This window comes from Lissotriton vulgaris, chromosome 3_1 (assembly GCF_964263255.1).
Source record: "Lissotriton vulgaris chromosome 3_1, aLisVul1.2, whole genome shotgun sequence".
Classification (NCBI taxonomy): Eukaryota; Metazoa; Chordata; class Amphibia; order Caudata; family Salamandridae; genus Lissotriton; species Lissotriton vulgaris.
Genome location: NC_141689.1, coordinates 1,394,375,354 through 1,394,390,738, shown reverse-complemented (window position 1 = coordinate 1,394,390,738; position 15,385 = coordinate 1,394,375,354). Strand labels below are relative to the sequence as shown.

The window sequence follows — 15,385 nt, the reverse complement described above, 5'->3', positions numbered from 1 at the left end:
GCCTGGATACTGGGGTCTGCCCTTCATTCAAATTATCCATGGAAATGCTTGATAATGTTAAGAAGGGTGAACACGTGGGCAGCTGATACACCCTTCCCCTCGGGTTGGGACACAACAGATTCCTGTCTCAGACCTAAAAGCCTGCCTGCTGTGACTTTTGAGGCTGGGTCTATTGATGGTGGTTGGATTGCCCCTCATCCTCAAGAAGCAAATAGACTCACTCGATCCCACTCCCGGCCCGGGGTCTGTGGGATGTTTGGATGGAATCTGGGGAGGCACTAGGCAGTACAGCCCCCTTCAACATGAGAGTTTCTTCTCCTTTATACTAGATCCTCAAAGGAGTAGCCCCTGGAAACACCTATAAAAAGGGAATTGCAAAGATGAGAGTGACACCACCTAGCTTGGGAAGAGAGGGAGGGGGAGGGGGAGGCCGGCTGGGGGACGGGGATGGAGAAGGGGTTGGAATGTACTATATCTCTGTGACAATGCCGCAGTTTGTTGTTCCTGTTTTGTTACACATGATTTTTTATAGTTCCTCCATATACACAAGACTCATCTCTGTACACAGGGCTGGAGCTTTTAGGCTCTTTCATGCTATGAACATGCCCAGGCGCCCAAGATTGAGCTATTTGCTATCTCAGTCTAAAGTTGCAACATTACACGACAAGTTAACCTGCTTGTGTACCGCTAGTTTGCCACGGCCGAAAGCCTGTATTGTTCTGCAATGATGCAATTGATGTAATGCTGAAATATACAAATACCAATGAACAGATTTGGCAAAAAAAAATTAAAAATGAGAGTGACACCACCTATTGTGACAGTCGAAGCAGGCAGGGTGTTGGAGGGCCCGGAAAGAGGCTGAGCATATGGCCTCTCAGATAAAGCACTTGCGTTGAAGGGAAGCCTTGATAAACACAGATAGTTCGGACTATACTTCCTGGTTCACACTAGCGTGTTCCATGCGGTGGGCCTTTCCTTTACTTGCCCCTGTCTCTTGTATGTGAGACCTACCTAGTGAACTCTACATTGGATGCAGAGATTCAAATCCAAGGACTGTGAAAGACAAGGCTTTTCTCATTCACAACTAGGGGCAGGCGGACAAATTTGCACAAGCAAAGTCTGTTGTCTCACTACCCACCTGAGACTTACAATCTAGGCAAGAAGGGATTAGTAAAAGCCTTCAAATGCAATTATCCTACAAGCCATTTGAACCTCTCAGGCACCCTCTGAAATAAAGATCGGAGAGGTGGGCATATATGTTGCACTTGTTAGGCAGATGTTGCCTTCACAATGCTGTGGCAGTGACTGAAGCAGAGGGACAGAACTTTGAAATAGATGTCTCAGTAGAAGAACTGAAATCGTCAGCCTTGCACCAGCGCCTGGGAGTTGACGGTACTGCAGGGGTAGGCAGAAGATTCAGAGGGACGAGCCAAGAGGAACAATTTTTGCTTTGTTGGATAGACTGGACAAACGACAGCTGGTGAAGACGAAAACGGTCTTCCCTTGAGTCAGCATAAACAGGCTCATTCTGCCATGGACAGAAGCCTCTATGTCCTCTTTAACTAAAAGAGCCGGGACAGCCTGCACTTCAGATAAGTTGCTTTGAGACTCTTTTCACATCCTGAAATTTCCTGACATTCTACAGATTTGGCTACCTTAACTGTGTTTATTGGACGCTGTAAAAGGATCCCTTGTTCGGTTACAATAATAGGACAGCCAATGCTTCTTAGGTGAAAGTGCAGGGTTCCGATGTAGGCTTCGGATGTTACAATGCAATGCTTATCTTCGCTTACATTTATTGGTTTAAAGGCTTATTTTTTTTACTTTACAGATTTATTGGTTTAAAGATTACAGCAGAAAGTAAGAATATTACACTTCTTAAATCAATCCATGGCATTCCTGATGTACCCTGGTTGACATGCTTGGGTATCGAACTATGCCCTGAAATGTAAATTAGCTCAATGGCAGGATAAAATGTGCAGCTATGCTTCAGTTTGCTAAGCCACACTCCATATGTCCTTCTGCTGCAAGAAAGTCACTTTGTGGAACATAACTGCAGCTTATTGAGATGGTACTGATACAATAGGGTTAATCAATCGTGGCTCTCTAGGGAATCTGGGGGTTGCAATCTCGCTAAGTAACACCTTCCCAACAGTAGTCACCCAGAAAAACAAAGACCAATGTAGGTGCTCTGTCTCACTGACTGGTAGTCTGGACGGCCACCCCTGGATATTCATTAGTGTGAATGCCCCTACATCCTTGATGTGTTAAGTCCTGCATGATCTTAGTGCACTGGAGGCTGTTTCTCCGATGGGTAACAGTGATTGCGGGGAACTCTAGCTCATTTACTGAGAAGGACAAGGCGTTCTCATTCCCTGCTGTATCTTCTTAGTTCGCAGGAAATTAACAACTTGTCTTTCTTCTAGGGGCAGAAATTACCTCTGGTACCTCACCCAAGTGAATCCCTGCTTGGGTATCGCTACAGGAACTATCCACCCACTAGACATGCAGGATTGGTTTAGGGTGATGCCTTGCTGGCCGAGAGTGTGCTCTCCATAATCTTTCTGCTCATTTGGGTAGAGGTATTTGGGGGCATAACCACCTATCATTCTCCCTTTCCAGGGGGCAGAACGCCCAGATACAAATCGGGCCATGTAACCACCCCAAAACAAGACTCATATTTTTCTGCCCCCAAAAACGGGGCAGACAGAGGGGCTTATTGCCAATATTCTAACCAGCGTTCCCTAACTTCTCCCAATGAAAATGTTAACCTGGTTTTATGGCTGGGCATATTACCATAGACAGAACTAACCCATGGACCACAATGACTGTACATTGACTTCATACAGGCACAGTTTTCATCTGTTACCTGTTGGAGAGGATAAACTACTCCCTAGTGACCCAATGATCTCGACCTGTTCACTAGGTTGAGGTCATGCTGAGAGGAGAACTTGGGTTCATTAGAGAAGAGGACTGGAGAGATGCTTGAATAGCCCCTTGAGAATTGGTCATCTCGCATAAACAATGCTGATACAACTTTGGAAGATGAGTAAGATTTCATCTCTTGAGGTCAGTAGGTGACATTCGGAGGACAGAGACTTTCCACATGCTGTGGAGCTGTCATAATTCAGTAGTACTACTGCACTATAATCCAAACACTTTACAATGTGTTGGGCTTGACCACTGGTCCATAATCTAAATGGGCTCTATTGAGTTTAATGGACGACTTAGGAGGTGTCTGGGTATAAAAGCGTTGGTACAATGGGCACTCTTCTAGCCAAAAAAGACATTCCTAACTATTGGGGAACAGAAGCAGCTCCCAGGATAGAAGAATATTTGAGAGACATGAATACATGTTCACAAACAGAGGAGTTGATATATCATCCCCAAGGATGTCCACATAAGCACAGGAAAATGTGCAGGCCATGGAGGGACTATCTTCTTATTTACTGACAAACCTCTTTATTTACATATCAAAGACCCCAAAGGAATCTAGCCATTAATGTGCTGGGAAGAAATCTATGCTCCATTCACTTCATGGTAACAATTGTAAATAATGTATAGTCTGGCACATGTTCAAAATTCAATAAAAAGTTTCATAAAAACAAAAATCTAGTTTTAAAATGTCAGGTCACAAAACTCCAAACCATATTGGAAGTAGCAAGTTTAAAAAAAATACTTTTCTATTCAAGTGAGCGGCAATATAAATATAACAAAATTAAGGATATTGTCATATTGGGAAATCGGGTCTGTATCATCTGCAATGAGCTTGCCTCAAAGAGCCACATTTAAAACCACAGGGATTTATCTGAAAACTACAGTACCAAATGATAGCAGCAGTCTCGTCTAAATTTACTCCACAAGACACGACTAATGTGCAAACCTCAACAGACAAGAAGAGTCTTTATATGCTACTGGAAGGTCTGTGGGTACATAACTCCTGTGATGGTATACTACTTCTTCTAAAATAAGTGCAAACAAATTATTAATTAAAAATGCTTAGGACACCTTTGAGTTGGTCTCAAACGGACATCAGCAGGGCTAACAAAAGTGTTGTTTCTAAATTTGGCGATGGTTCAGAGTGACTAGTCAGAGGTAAAAAGGTCTAGCTGAGAGGTCAATATAAAAGTGATGCTGAACAGGAGGACACAGGGTACATCATTCCGAGAGCCTGGAGGACACATTCCCATTATCAAAGATTGCATGATGTCCGATGGTGAAAGTTCTGGAATGCAGAATGGCACTGATGTCCCACAGGCACTTTATTGTCATCCAATGCCCAGCCCTTGTCACCATTCATCCTCAATAACTCCTCCCACACTACCCCCCAACCCACAAGTCTTGTCTGAGTACTTTTGCTACATGGTCCAGTCAGTGAACTTAAAGCTGTTCGCTTCACCACTCAAAGTAAGTTAAGCTTCTCCTTCAGGTCTAACGACTATTACAGTCCTGCTGCTTATCAATTAATTTAACATGCACCACGTAATTTTAAAGTAATGAGGTACATCCAGTGCTTTAAATGGGCCGGTACTCACCGGTACTAAAGTATCAGCACTTTAAAATTTTCTGAGCTTGAGTACCGGAACTTCTTCTTGTCCCAAAGAGAGTACCGGTACTCATGGGTCAGCAAGCCAAATCATTGCAATTTGGCATGTAAAAATAGAAGCGTGACACAGCTGACAAGTCCGTCAGTTTTCGTGAAGCACGCGAGTGCTAACATCCCCTTAGAATGTGCTAATAGAGCAACGCCCATATGCATTCATTCATAGCTGGCAGGGAGTTTGGGAGGGGGTAGCGTCACACTGCGATTATTGGCACAGTATCCACTCAGGCTATGTGGAGACAATAGCTCTGTAGGTGTGCAAGAAGGGTCTGCTAACAAGCACATCTTGTGACTCGGAGAAACCTAAGAGTAGGTTTCCTGTTGGATTAGCAGAGTAGGGCAGCACTTGATTTGAGCTAGATTGAAGAGGAAGGTGGTGATAGTGAAGTATCACAGCAGGGGGTTAGGGGAATCAAGGTTTATTAATGTGGAATATTAGCAAATATGCGTTTCTAAAACCCATGAACTACATACCCTGTCAGCGTGCATGAGTGCTTCTATGTCCCTGTGCATGTTCCTGTATGAGGGAGTGGTGTCTGCAGTGTGCATATCTGCACATCAATTACATTTAAATCAAACTAAATGTGTGCCTCTGGCTGCGTCCCTTAGCACAGCCAGTAGCCCCGCCCCCATAGCCCTGCCCACACTAACCCCGCATCTAAGTCCACATCTCAGGTGAGTACCTGCACCTATTTTTTTCCATTTAAAGCAGTGGGTACATCTCATCCTTTTTAAATGAACAGAGGGTATAAAACAGCATACATACCTCATCAATAACAACAAGACCCAAATCACTGATTCGCCCTGCTTCAATCAATGAGTTTGTCAAACTGTGTCCCTTTTCTATTGTAGCAATATACAGAGAATTTTTCGATCTTCGTTTGGTGGGAGGGAATCTTCCTTTACTTCCTGCATATTCTTCAACAAAGAAATCAAGTTCCACTCCAAAACTTGACAGACCCCGAACCTGCAAATCAAGAGACATTGAATTAGGAGAGAATTTCAAACACACAGGCAAACATAACTATAACAAGCTGGCCTGGTATACGATGTCCACTATGTACGTGGGCACCTTGTACCAGTCCACACAACCCTTATGGTGATTCAAGAGGTCTCAGACAATCTTAGAAAGTGTTCCAAGTGGTGGCTGTGGAGAGCAGTCTTCAGGCTTAGTCTTGAAGGAGAGTAAAGTTGCTTGTTTTACCAGAATGCAATCTTATAGTATGAATTAAATTAAAAAGAAGCACACAAAGTATTTATAAAAATATGTATTTATTATTTATTAGTTAGGCCTGCATCCTTGCCACCGCATTCTTGTGTTCTTTCCTCCATCGCACCTCTGCCCACAGGTCTGATGCCAACTCTCACCCCAAGAGGACGGTACAAAGCCTGCCCCAGTGGGTAAATGCACCTCGCCCCCCATGGGCTAGCATGCAGTGGATACATGAGCAGTGGGCACCATCTTAAACATTTCCATAGTGGGAGCAGACAGGGCCAGTCCTCCTCGCTTGCAGAGGTAGATATAGTGCATCCTCTTTAATGTCGGAGTCTACTGCCTCTCTTGCAGCACCTGCTCTGCTTATTTTCAGCAAATTATGGGAAACCCTGTCAAAGTCTCAACACAACACTCACTCTTGTTTCTTGTCCTACCACAGGTGTTTGGGCATAGGAGTGGATTACCTTTGACATGTATGTTAAAAAAATGACTACTGTCACTCCTCAGAAGTGTATATGTACCAAATGCAACCACCTGCCAGAAGTCGAGGATTGCAGGATAATGCGGTTCAAAGAGAAATAAGACATTAATAAAGATTACTACTGGGCTTGAAGCATCCACTGACTAACAGAATGTGCTCCATTCGTAAAAGAAAAACTGAAATCAAGAAGGCGATGAAATTAAGAATCTGAGTGAAATCATACTAAAGTGTTCTGAATGCCTCAATCTTGCCCCTAAAGTGGTGACAGTACACTTTTCAGGAGAGTAGCTAGGAAGCTGAGTGCACAGAGCAGTTAGTCCCACATGAATAAAACCTTTGATGAAACATTATATAGAGAAAACCTCCAAAAAAGGGCAGTATTCTTGTACTACAACAAACAGGATCACAATTTGGGACACCGAAATTACCACAACTAATCATGGAGACCTCCTGTTCTTCCAACATGAGTGAGCATGAGTGGAACTCAATCAATCAAAGGATCTTTATTCGGTGAATAAAAAAAACACCATAAAAGCACATATATATATACACACACACACACAATTTAAAATACAATTAAACATTCTTCTAGACCTCGACTGATATTTACATAAATAGTTTAAAAAGGTACATAAAGTCCACAAACCGGCTTACCCTCTTGTTTTCCTTAGTCTTAAAGACACTTTCAAAACATGGATTATACAACACAGTGTACGGGGATCATTTGCCCTTTGCAAGAAAAGTAGGGCGACTTTAGCAGGTCTCAACTTGGCCTGTTTTAAAATGTCTACCAAAAATCTGCGCCTAGAGGTTGCATATAACGGACACAAAAGTACAAAATGAAGGGTGTCCTGCTGAGACACATTGTCGCAGCCGCAGGCACCCTTCTGCTCAACCGATACTGTGAAACCTAGTGGATCAGCTAATAAATTAGGTAAAAGGTTAAGCCTAAAACGGGACATTAAAAACTTATCCTGAGCGTTATACATAAGATAGAGATACGGTTCCATCCCCTCGGTGCTCTTAACAAGGTCGTGGGCACTGAGTGTTTTGTCCCTTCAATTGCTGCTCTACGTGTGGTTCTCCAAACCAAAAACGACCTCTTTATTTTAATTTTGTCAAGTGGTAAAATTGCTGTTGGGTTTAAAAATGGTCCTTCCGGTCTAGGTCTTCCAGGGTGGTCTTCACATATTTCAAGCACGGTATTTCCAGGCCTTTATCCCTATCCAAGCAGTCTCTTAGAATTTGTCTGGTCAAGACTGTCTCAGGGTTTGCCCAGATTTTTAACCAAGCCATAATCGGTCTGAGCTTAACCAGGTACTCAATATATGGCCTCCCAAGTTGCCTGTGAGCAATTGCAGCTGGGGTGCTCTGGGGTATTTTCAGGATCGATTGCAGGTATTTATTTTCCTCCCGCTGCAATTGGTCAACATTCACAAAACCCCATACTTTAGACACCATTAGATGAAACCAGTTTGCTACATCGTTCGTCCACCAGGGAATCAAACTTTAGTGTCCCGTCAAATAACAAGACAAAGAAAACAGGTGAATGAGTGTTGATTGCGCTAGGAAGAAACAAAGGTAAAAGTCAATATCTGTTAAGCTCCAAAGATAAGGTCCTGGTCACCCACCATGGACCAGACAATGTGATCAAAGGACAAACCACAATTGTAAAGCTGGGGAACAAATGGTACATCCTGAGCTAAAAAAATCAGTATCAAAGTACATCAATTAAATCCAATAAGTCAGATTGTCTTCATATTCATCTTCATTTATTTTCCAGTTCATTAGTTAATCCAGTCTTCACCAAGAGAACATACATTAGCCGTTGCCAACACGTGTTTCGTCTTGGTCTGTAACCAAAAGACTTCTTCAGGGCTATGGCTAGAGTAAAAAATATACTAGAGAAGCAAAAAGTCAAATACCAAACCAAGATAGGAAAAAGACAGCACCTTTTCTAATGTGTGGTTCCCTATTCTATAAGAGAACCTTGTGAATAGTTTTGTTCCGGCCAGCATTACATAAGACTTACTTAGGTTTACAGAGATATCTAGTGTTTCCATGAAATTGACAAATCCGTCAATTAGACTCTATAAACTCTTCGGAGTGCGGGCCAGCAGGACCGCATCATTCGCGTACAAAAGCACCGGAATGTGGCGCGTTCCTACTTTCGGGCAATCCGTCTTCAAGGCAATCAGAGCCTGCTTTAGATTGTCAATGTAAAGAGAGAACAAAAAAGGGGCGAGAATACAACCTTGCCTCATCCCGCTAGTACACGGAAAGGGTTCAGTGTTCGCCTCCTCCGTGTTATAACGGACCATGGAGGTGGTGTCCCGATGTAATTCTCTAAGAATATTGATCAGGCTCAAGTCAATTCCCAAATTGCTCATCAAAGACCAAAGTTTTTCCCTATTGACATGGTCAAAGGCTGCGGCCAGGTCCATGAACCCAAGATAGATCGCTTTATTGATGGTTTTAGTATATTTTGCCACTAGCATATAAAGGTTCAGGCATTGATCACTTGTGGACCTCCCTGTCCTGAGGCCGTACTGAATGTCCGAGATGATGTTGTGTTCTTCGGTCCATTCAGTGAGGCGATTAAGAATTACCCGGCCCAGAACTTTGGCAGAAACATCAATTAGTGAGATTGGCCGATAACACTGGGGGTTGTCCCGGTTACCCTTTTTATAAATAGGGACAATTATTGCCGTGGACCAGGAGCGGGGTAATCCCCACCTAATCGCCGCATTAAACACTCTAGTGAGGATAGGGCCCCAGAGGTCTACATTTCTCAGGTACAGCTCGGGTGGTGTGCAGTCAGGGCCAGGGGCTTTGTTTTTTGTCAAGCCCTGAATTCCCACAATGATTTCCTCCAGGGAGAATACTACTACTTGGCCCTGCTGTCCTTCCCCTCCCTCCCCCTCAGCAATGTCCTGACTGTGATTATATAAGCCCTTAAAGTGTGTGAGCCATTGTTCCGGTAGGATATTAGCGCCAATCACGGGCGTTACAGTCCTGGAAGCATGGTTTGTTAATTATTCTCCAGAATTCTGTCATATCCCTTCGGTCTGCGGCCTCCCTTAAATCTGCCCATGCATCTACTTGGAGTGATAATTTCCTCTTCTTTACAGCGCTCTTATATGCCTGTCTGCACTGCACTACACTACTCTTTGTGTGTCCCTAGGCTTATTTTTTAAGCTTGTTTTAGCTCCTTCAGGGCGCGTCAAAATTCCATGTCAAACCATCTCGGGTGGATGATGTTTCTCATAGGGACACGTGACTTCATGAGGCCCTCTACGAGGCTAGTTACTAACCCAAACGCCCTAATCAGCGGTGGCCCCTCAACCTCGTGGTCTAGACACTCGCCTATAGCTACTTTCCCAATGACCATTAATGATTTATAGAAAGCCTCGCCATCAATCTTTGACGACCTGAGCCGTCTTCCCTGGTCCGTGACCCTCACAGAGGTACCAACCATGGAATCTATCTTAGAGCGACCCACGTATGTGAGCTCTAAGACCAGAGGATTGTGGTCGCTAAATGGGCTCCACTCGATCCCCACCGAACTAATCCTGTATTTTGATAATATGGACGCTACGATATAGTCAATAAATGACGAACACCGTCTCCCTTTGAACGTTGGGACAAGGTTTCCGTCTTGCACCAGTCCTACCATGTCAATAGTGTATTCCAAGTCGTGGGTTTTTAAAACTTTACTGAAGGCCCTTCCTTCAGTTGTATGTTTGAAGTGAGGGCCTTTCTCGACTGGGCAACATGACCATTCTGCATTCAGGGGGAACAGCGCTGGGCATAAGTGGCAGTTAAGATCACCCTTCACGAGGACAATTGGTTCCAAGGCCCCTTTCCTTTCGGCTATCTCCTGGTTAAGTCTATGGTCTAATTCCTGAGAGGTGGGATTGTTGTCTCTAAGGGCTCCTGCATTGTATACATTGAACAGGGTCAGCCTTAGCCCACTACCCCTAAACCTCATTGCCTGGAGATTATGGGATATCCAGGAAGGACCAGTCCGTGTCCCTGGGAGATTTAAACCTACGTAAATAGATCGTCCTCCCATTGCTCTTCTTGATCTCAATTTCTGGGCGGGGACAAAGAAACATTTATACTCTGTCATTTGGAAGAGACTATTATCAACCACCCAGGTCTCTTGTAGGCTAATTATCTGGAACTTACTTACATATTGCCGCTATTCTATATTGTCAAATTTACTTGCTAAACCGGCTATGTTCCACAAGATAATTTTTAGCCCACCTTTTGGTGACTGGTCACAGGCTGATCCATAGGCACTTGGGTTTTCCGTGGTGGACCCGTTGTCACCCCTTACAGATATTACTTGAGCCCCTCGACACTGTGGTGGGATCGGGGATAGATCGTCCCTAGACTCCTCCTCGGAACTAGAGCCTCCCAGTGCAGGCAGAATCCTATGTTCTGACGTGCTGGCTGGTTTCACCCCGTTAGGTCCTGTTGATGTGTTAGCCTCTTATATGGAGAAAAGATTTGTGAGGGCAGCTATGTGGGGCTCCCTCAGCCTACCCCCCTTGCCAACCCTGCATAATCGTGTTCCCACCTTCACTTTTTGATGCCTTCTCGACTGGGTAGGGGGACTTGATCAGTCAATCATTTTCCTCTAGGGACGTTAAAGGCCTAAAACTATTGGACCATTTAGATGATTCCCAATCTCTTACCACAGGGCCGCCCGAAGTGTAGCTTCGAACCATGTTTGTATTCGGAACTTCCCTGGGTCTCCCGAAGAGTTGGGCCGAATCATAGGAGGCAATTTGTCTGGGATAAAAGTATCCTAAAGTATCCTAATCTACGCTGGTACCCCGCTGTGCGCAAGGAATATCCTGATCAGAAGGCTCTAAAGGGGGGAGTGGAGAAGTGATCATAACCTCATTCTCTGATACCTGGGGCTGGGTGGTTAAGTCAGTTATTGGTTTGAGTGACAAGCGTCTTTCCGTGCGCTCTATTTTACTTGATACTACCCCAATGGCTTTCCTCAACATACGATCAATTGCAGTTGGCTGAGCAGTAAAAAGGGGGGTATACATGTGTCATGTGAGACTGCCCGGGGCTTTTGGGGTAAGTTGAACTTTGCTTTGGTCGAGCGAGTATTTACTTTACCGGACATACTGGAGAAAAAAAACTGTACAATCTACCCCAGCTTAACCTCATTTATTCAAGACCCAAACGCTCAAGTTAGTTCTCCTTCCCTTACCAAAGTACACTCCAGCGCATTAATGAATAAACACAAGCCAACCCCCAGAACCGTTCCTTTCAGTCAACTTGCGTTTTACAAGTCCTGATGCCAAGATACGATCTGCCTCCCCTCCAGTCTTTCTTCTTTCTTGATCGCTGTTAATCCACCCAATCTGCTGCCAGTTCACAAAGCCAGGAGGGGGGGCCCGGCCTCCTTTGGCCCCTGATGGCCACAGATGGCCCGCCCTTTGCCCGGGCTTAGCCCGCGCGCGTCCCGCGCGCAGTACACCGGCTGCCCTTTTGAAGAGCCCTGGCGCTGCCTGATGACACCAATGGCAGGCGACTGGGCTTCTGGGAGTTGTAGTTGTTCCAGCTGCGACGGTCGGCGGCCGTTCCCCTCACGGCACTCAGCGGACCTGGCAGCACACTGGCCTCACAACAGCTAGGGGGGCGAGAGCCAGCGGATGAAGGTTACCCCCAGCAGGCGAGTAGAAAATCCTGAAGAGCACGACTCAAAAGACCGGGAGCAAAAGTACATTAAAGCAGGGCTCCACAAATCCGAAAAATGGTACTAGTCCTGCTGGTCTAGTACCATGGAAAATCCCCTCGACCTGACTGCAACCCACTTGACCTCCGTCTCTGAAAACGGAGCAAAAGTGACAAGATAACAAGATTTAAATGCATCTTTATTGCTCATTCCCTTTATGAGCAATAAAAATGCCTTTAAATCATGTCATCTTGTCACTTTTGCTCTGTTTTCAAAGACAGAGGACAAAAGTTAGTTTGACTTCCTACTCGCCAGAAAGGGCGAGTAGGACCTAAAAATAGCTCGTCCTCATCCTTTCTCCCTCGCAAATGCGAGCGGGCGAGTGGATTTGTCGAGCCCTGATTAAAGCAACATGCAGTATAAACTTCTTCACAGGGAATAACAAGCATTTGCAATGCAATAGGTCTCGCATTATTAAAGTTTGAGCTATTGGCATTGTTAAATAATGCAACACCAATAGCTCAAACTTTAATATTGGGATGTCTCTTTTATGGCAATTGGCCGAAATAAAGAGTATTGACTGACTGGCATTGTGTTTCACAGGGTACAACCAGGATATATTTCCTACAGACAATCTGCAAAAGGGACTGGAATGTGTGTGCTGAGAGGGTGCTGTGTTGCTACATGTGCAGTGTGTTGCCGGCATGTCCGCTCTGTCCCGGCAGCCTGCTCCCATCAGACATGGATACCAGAGGGCATTGCTGGACCGGTGTCTGGCCTGTGCCCTTGGTTCTCAGCAGATCACAAGTCCTAAAATAAAGAAGTGGCAAACTGTCACGAGTCCGATAACGAACTACGAACTCTATTACCCTTCGGGTCCGATACCGTCCTTTCACCCCCAGGAAGGACACAACCTCTTTAAAGGAGTCCCTCAGATGAGATCCCCGGGGGCGTGTCCTATGATGTCACGCCCCAGCGTCCTATCGGAGGAGCAGCAGGCGCAAACAAGAGGCCCGTCCTTCCATCAGCTTGCGGAAGCAGGTTCCCCCCCCCCCCCCCCCCCCCCCGAGGCAGGAGAGGTTGTGGTGTGGAGCAGCGGAGGCAGAATAGGAGCGGGAAGAAGCGGAACCTGACAAGACACAGAAAACACAACTGCGGACGAGTGCAACGACGACAAGCCGGGAGGCCAACAGTACCACGCTTCGCCCAGCCACCCCCCTGGAGGAGGGTGGCTTACCAAGGTACGGACATCGTTACAGGGGCTTGCGGGTCACGGGAGGGGGAAGGACGTTGTATAGAGGGAGGTCACGTCAGGGCTCACTCTGAGTTGGTTACCGGTGACATTTCCCCCTCACTCCTTTCCCTGAAAGAGGACCGCCGGTTTTCCTCCGTAACTCACTCCAGTCTATTTCTTTTATTATTCCCTTCCCATCTACCCACGGCAACCATCAACACTGGGGAAGTGACCATCTAAAGTCCAGGGGGCGGCCTGGTGAAGACGGAACTTTATTTTCAACCAGGAGTCCGGACCCTTGGAAGTACAACGGACGTTGACTTTATTTTTTTGTTCCTGGTTTGTTTTTTGAATAAAGAAAAGAGTTCTTGAACCATATCTCCCTCTAAAAGATGTCTTAGTTTGGCCAACGGTCCTCTGGGCAAGATTCCGGGGTCACGACACAAACTAACCAAGTGAGGCAGTATGCAGGTGACATCCTGGCATGTGATATCACAGCTGTGACATGACATCATGGTGCGTGACATCGCACAAGGCATCACAGTTAGTGACAGCACAACCCATGACCTCAGAGAAGGAGACATCATCAGATATGACATCATATCTGAAGGCCTCACACATATGTTAGCAAGCCTATCAAGAGTACATTGGAGCACATTACAATATGTAACAAATGAGATTTTTGGGCGTTTTATATTTGCACTAAGTCTAGCCCTCGGTAGTGGTAGTGGACCGGTTTCTTCTTTATTAAACATGACACACACACAGGGATGTTTTTCTGGATTAACACTAGAGTTAGACCTATCCTTGATATAGAAGAAGGGGAGTTTGATACATATAAAACCAGTGGCCTTGGTTACTTGAAAACCTAAACTACAGAATTGCACCTGAAAAAGGGAAACAGGTTATCGTACAAGTAAAACCTGTTTAGTGCGATAGGGTCTGCATCAGTGACCGACTACTCAGGGCTCTCAGGTGTCGAGCAAAGAAATCAGTATTTTGCAATGTAAAGTGAAGAACTTATAAATAAAATAAGGCCTTGTAGAGGAGAACCGGTTCACTGTGTTTTTATTGCTACTGATTAGCCCTGCCACTGCCCTCCTCCCATTCAAAGAAAACCTTAAATATTGAATCGGCTTTCGTGCCTTTAAACATAGTGGGGAGAAAAAATAAAAAAAATAGATAAAATAACATCCGATCTCTCTTCCATGAGGGCTTAGGGATGACCTGGTCCTGTGGGCCGCCCCGGAAAAAGAAGGACGGACAAAGTCTGTACACACCCCTGGTTTAGCCATTAATGAATCAACCCAACCCGACAGGGAGGAGAGGTGACAAAGACCAACTTGGTCTGTGCTTTAGGTGGCTGGCGAGGTTACACAACCACCACCACCGCCCACCTGGTGAGTAGTGGGAAGGACACATACCACGAGCAGTTCATCCCCCCCCCCCCCCCCCCTCGACCAGAACACGGTGGTATCTTGGTATTCTCTATGCTATCCTTCTCTGCCTCTATTGGAATGTTCATGTGATGCACCTATCAGAATGTTGGTGTTCTCCATGACAGTTTACAGTTGGCTGGGCTGAGCACCATGTTGGATGCTCCTGGGGGGGGTCTCTCTATACATCTTGGAATAAAGCATCTCTAAACTACATCATCTCTTGTGGACAATTCATCATTACATATTGGCGACGATCTTAAGAAAGAACCTACTTTTGTCAAGTCAAGAAGTACTTCAAACTAGAAGATATTAAGAAAGAAAACTACAAATTATGGAAGGGTCTCCTGCAACAAGAAAAGCTACTCCAACTGCCAGCATGACCCCACCAGTGACCTACAATCGGTCGCCCACAGCAGTCTGGCAGTTGTCCTGTGTACCAGTGAGTCTACAAATTTTAAGTTGGAGCTTTGCCCTGACGCTGGGTAAGCCTGTTTGTTTTGACTTTGGGACTCACGCTGTATCCTCACATGAGGGTAAGCATTTTATTTGCCAACTCTGCCAGTTGTCCTATTTACAAGGAGAGCCTACTATATGCTGTGTTGGAGCTGTGCCCTCAAGAATAAACTCTTATCTTGTCAGTTCCTGTCTCATGCTGTGCTGTGCCTTCACGTGAGGGTAAGCATTAACCTCTCTGGAAAGATGTGTGAC

The 15,385-nt window shown here is 45.4% G+C and overlaps 1 protein-coding gene across 1 annotated transcript in view; it reads right to left on the bottom strand.

The window, feature by feature from the left end:
* The window catches only part of HELQ (helicase, POLQ like), a 606,359-nt gene that overhangs the window by 554,813 nt on the left and 36,161 nt on the right, over window positions 1–15,385 (bottom strand). Inside the window, exon 4 of the mRNA XM_086961870.1 lies at window positions 5,370–5,570. Coding sequence (XP_086817996.1) covers window positions 5,370–5,570 — 201 coding nt within the window. The remainder of the gene's footprint in view (window positions 1–5,369; window positions 5,571–15,385) is intronic.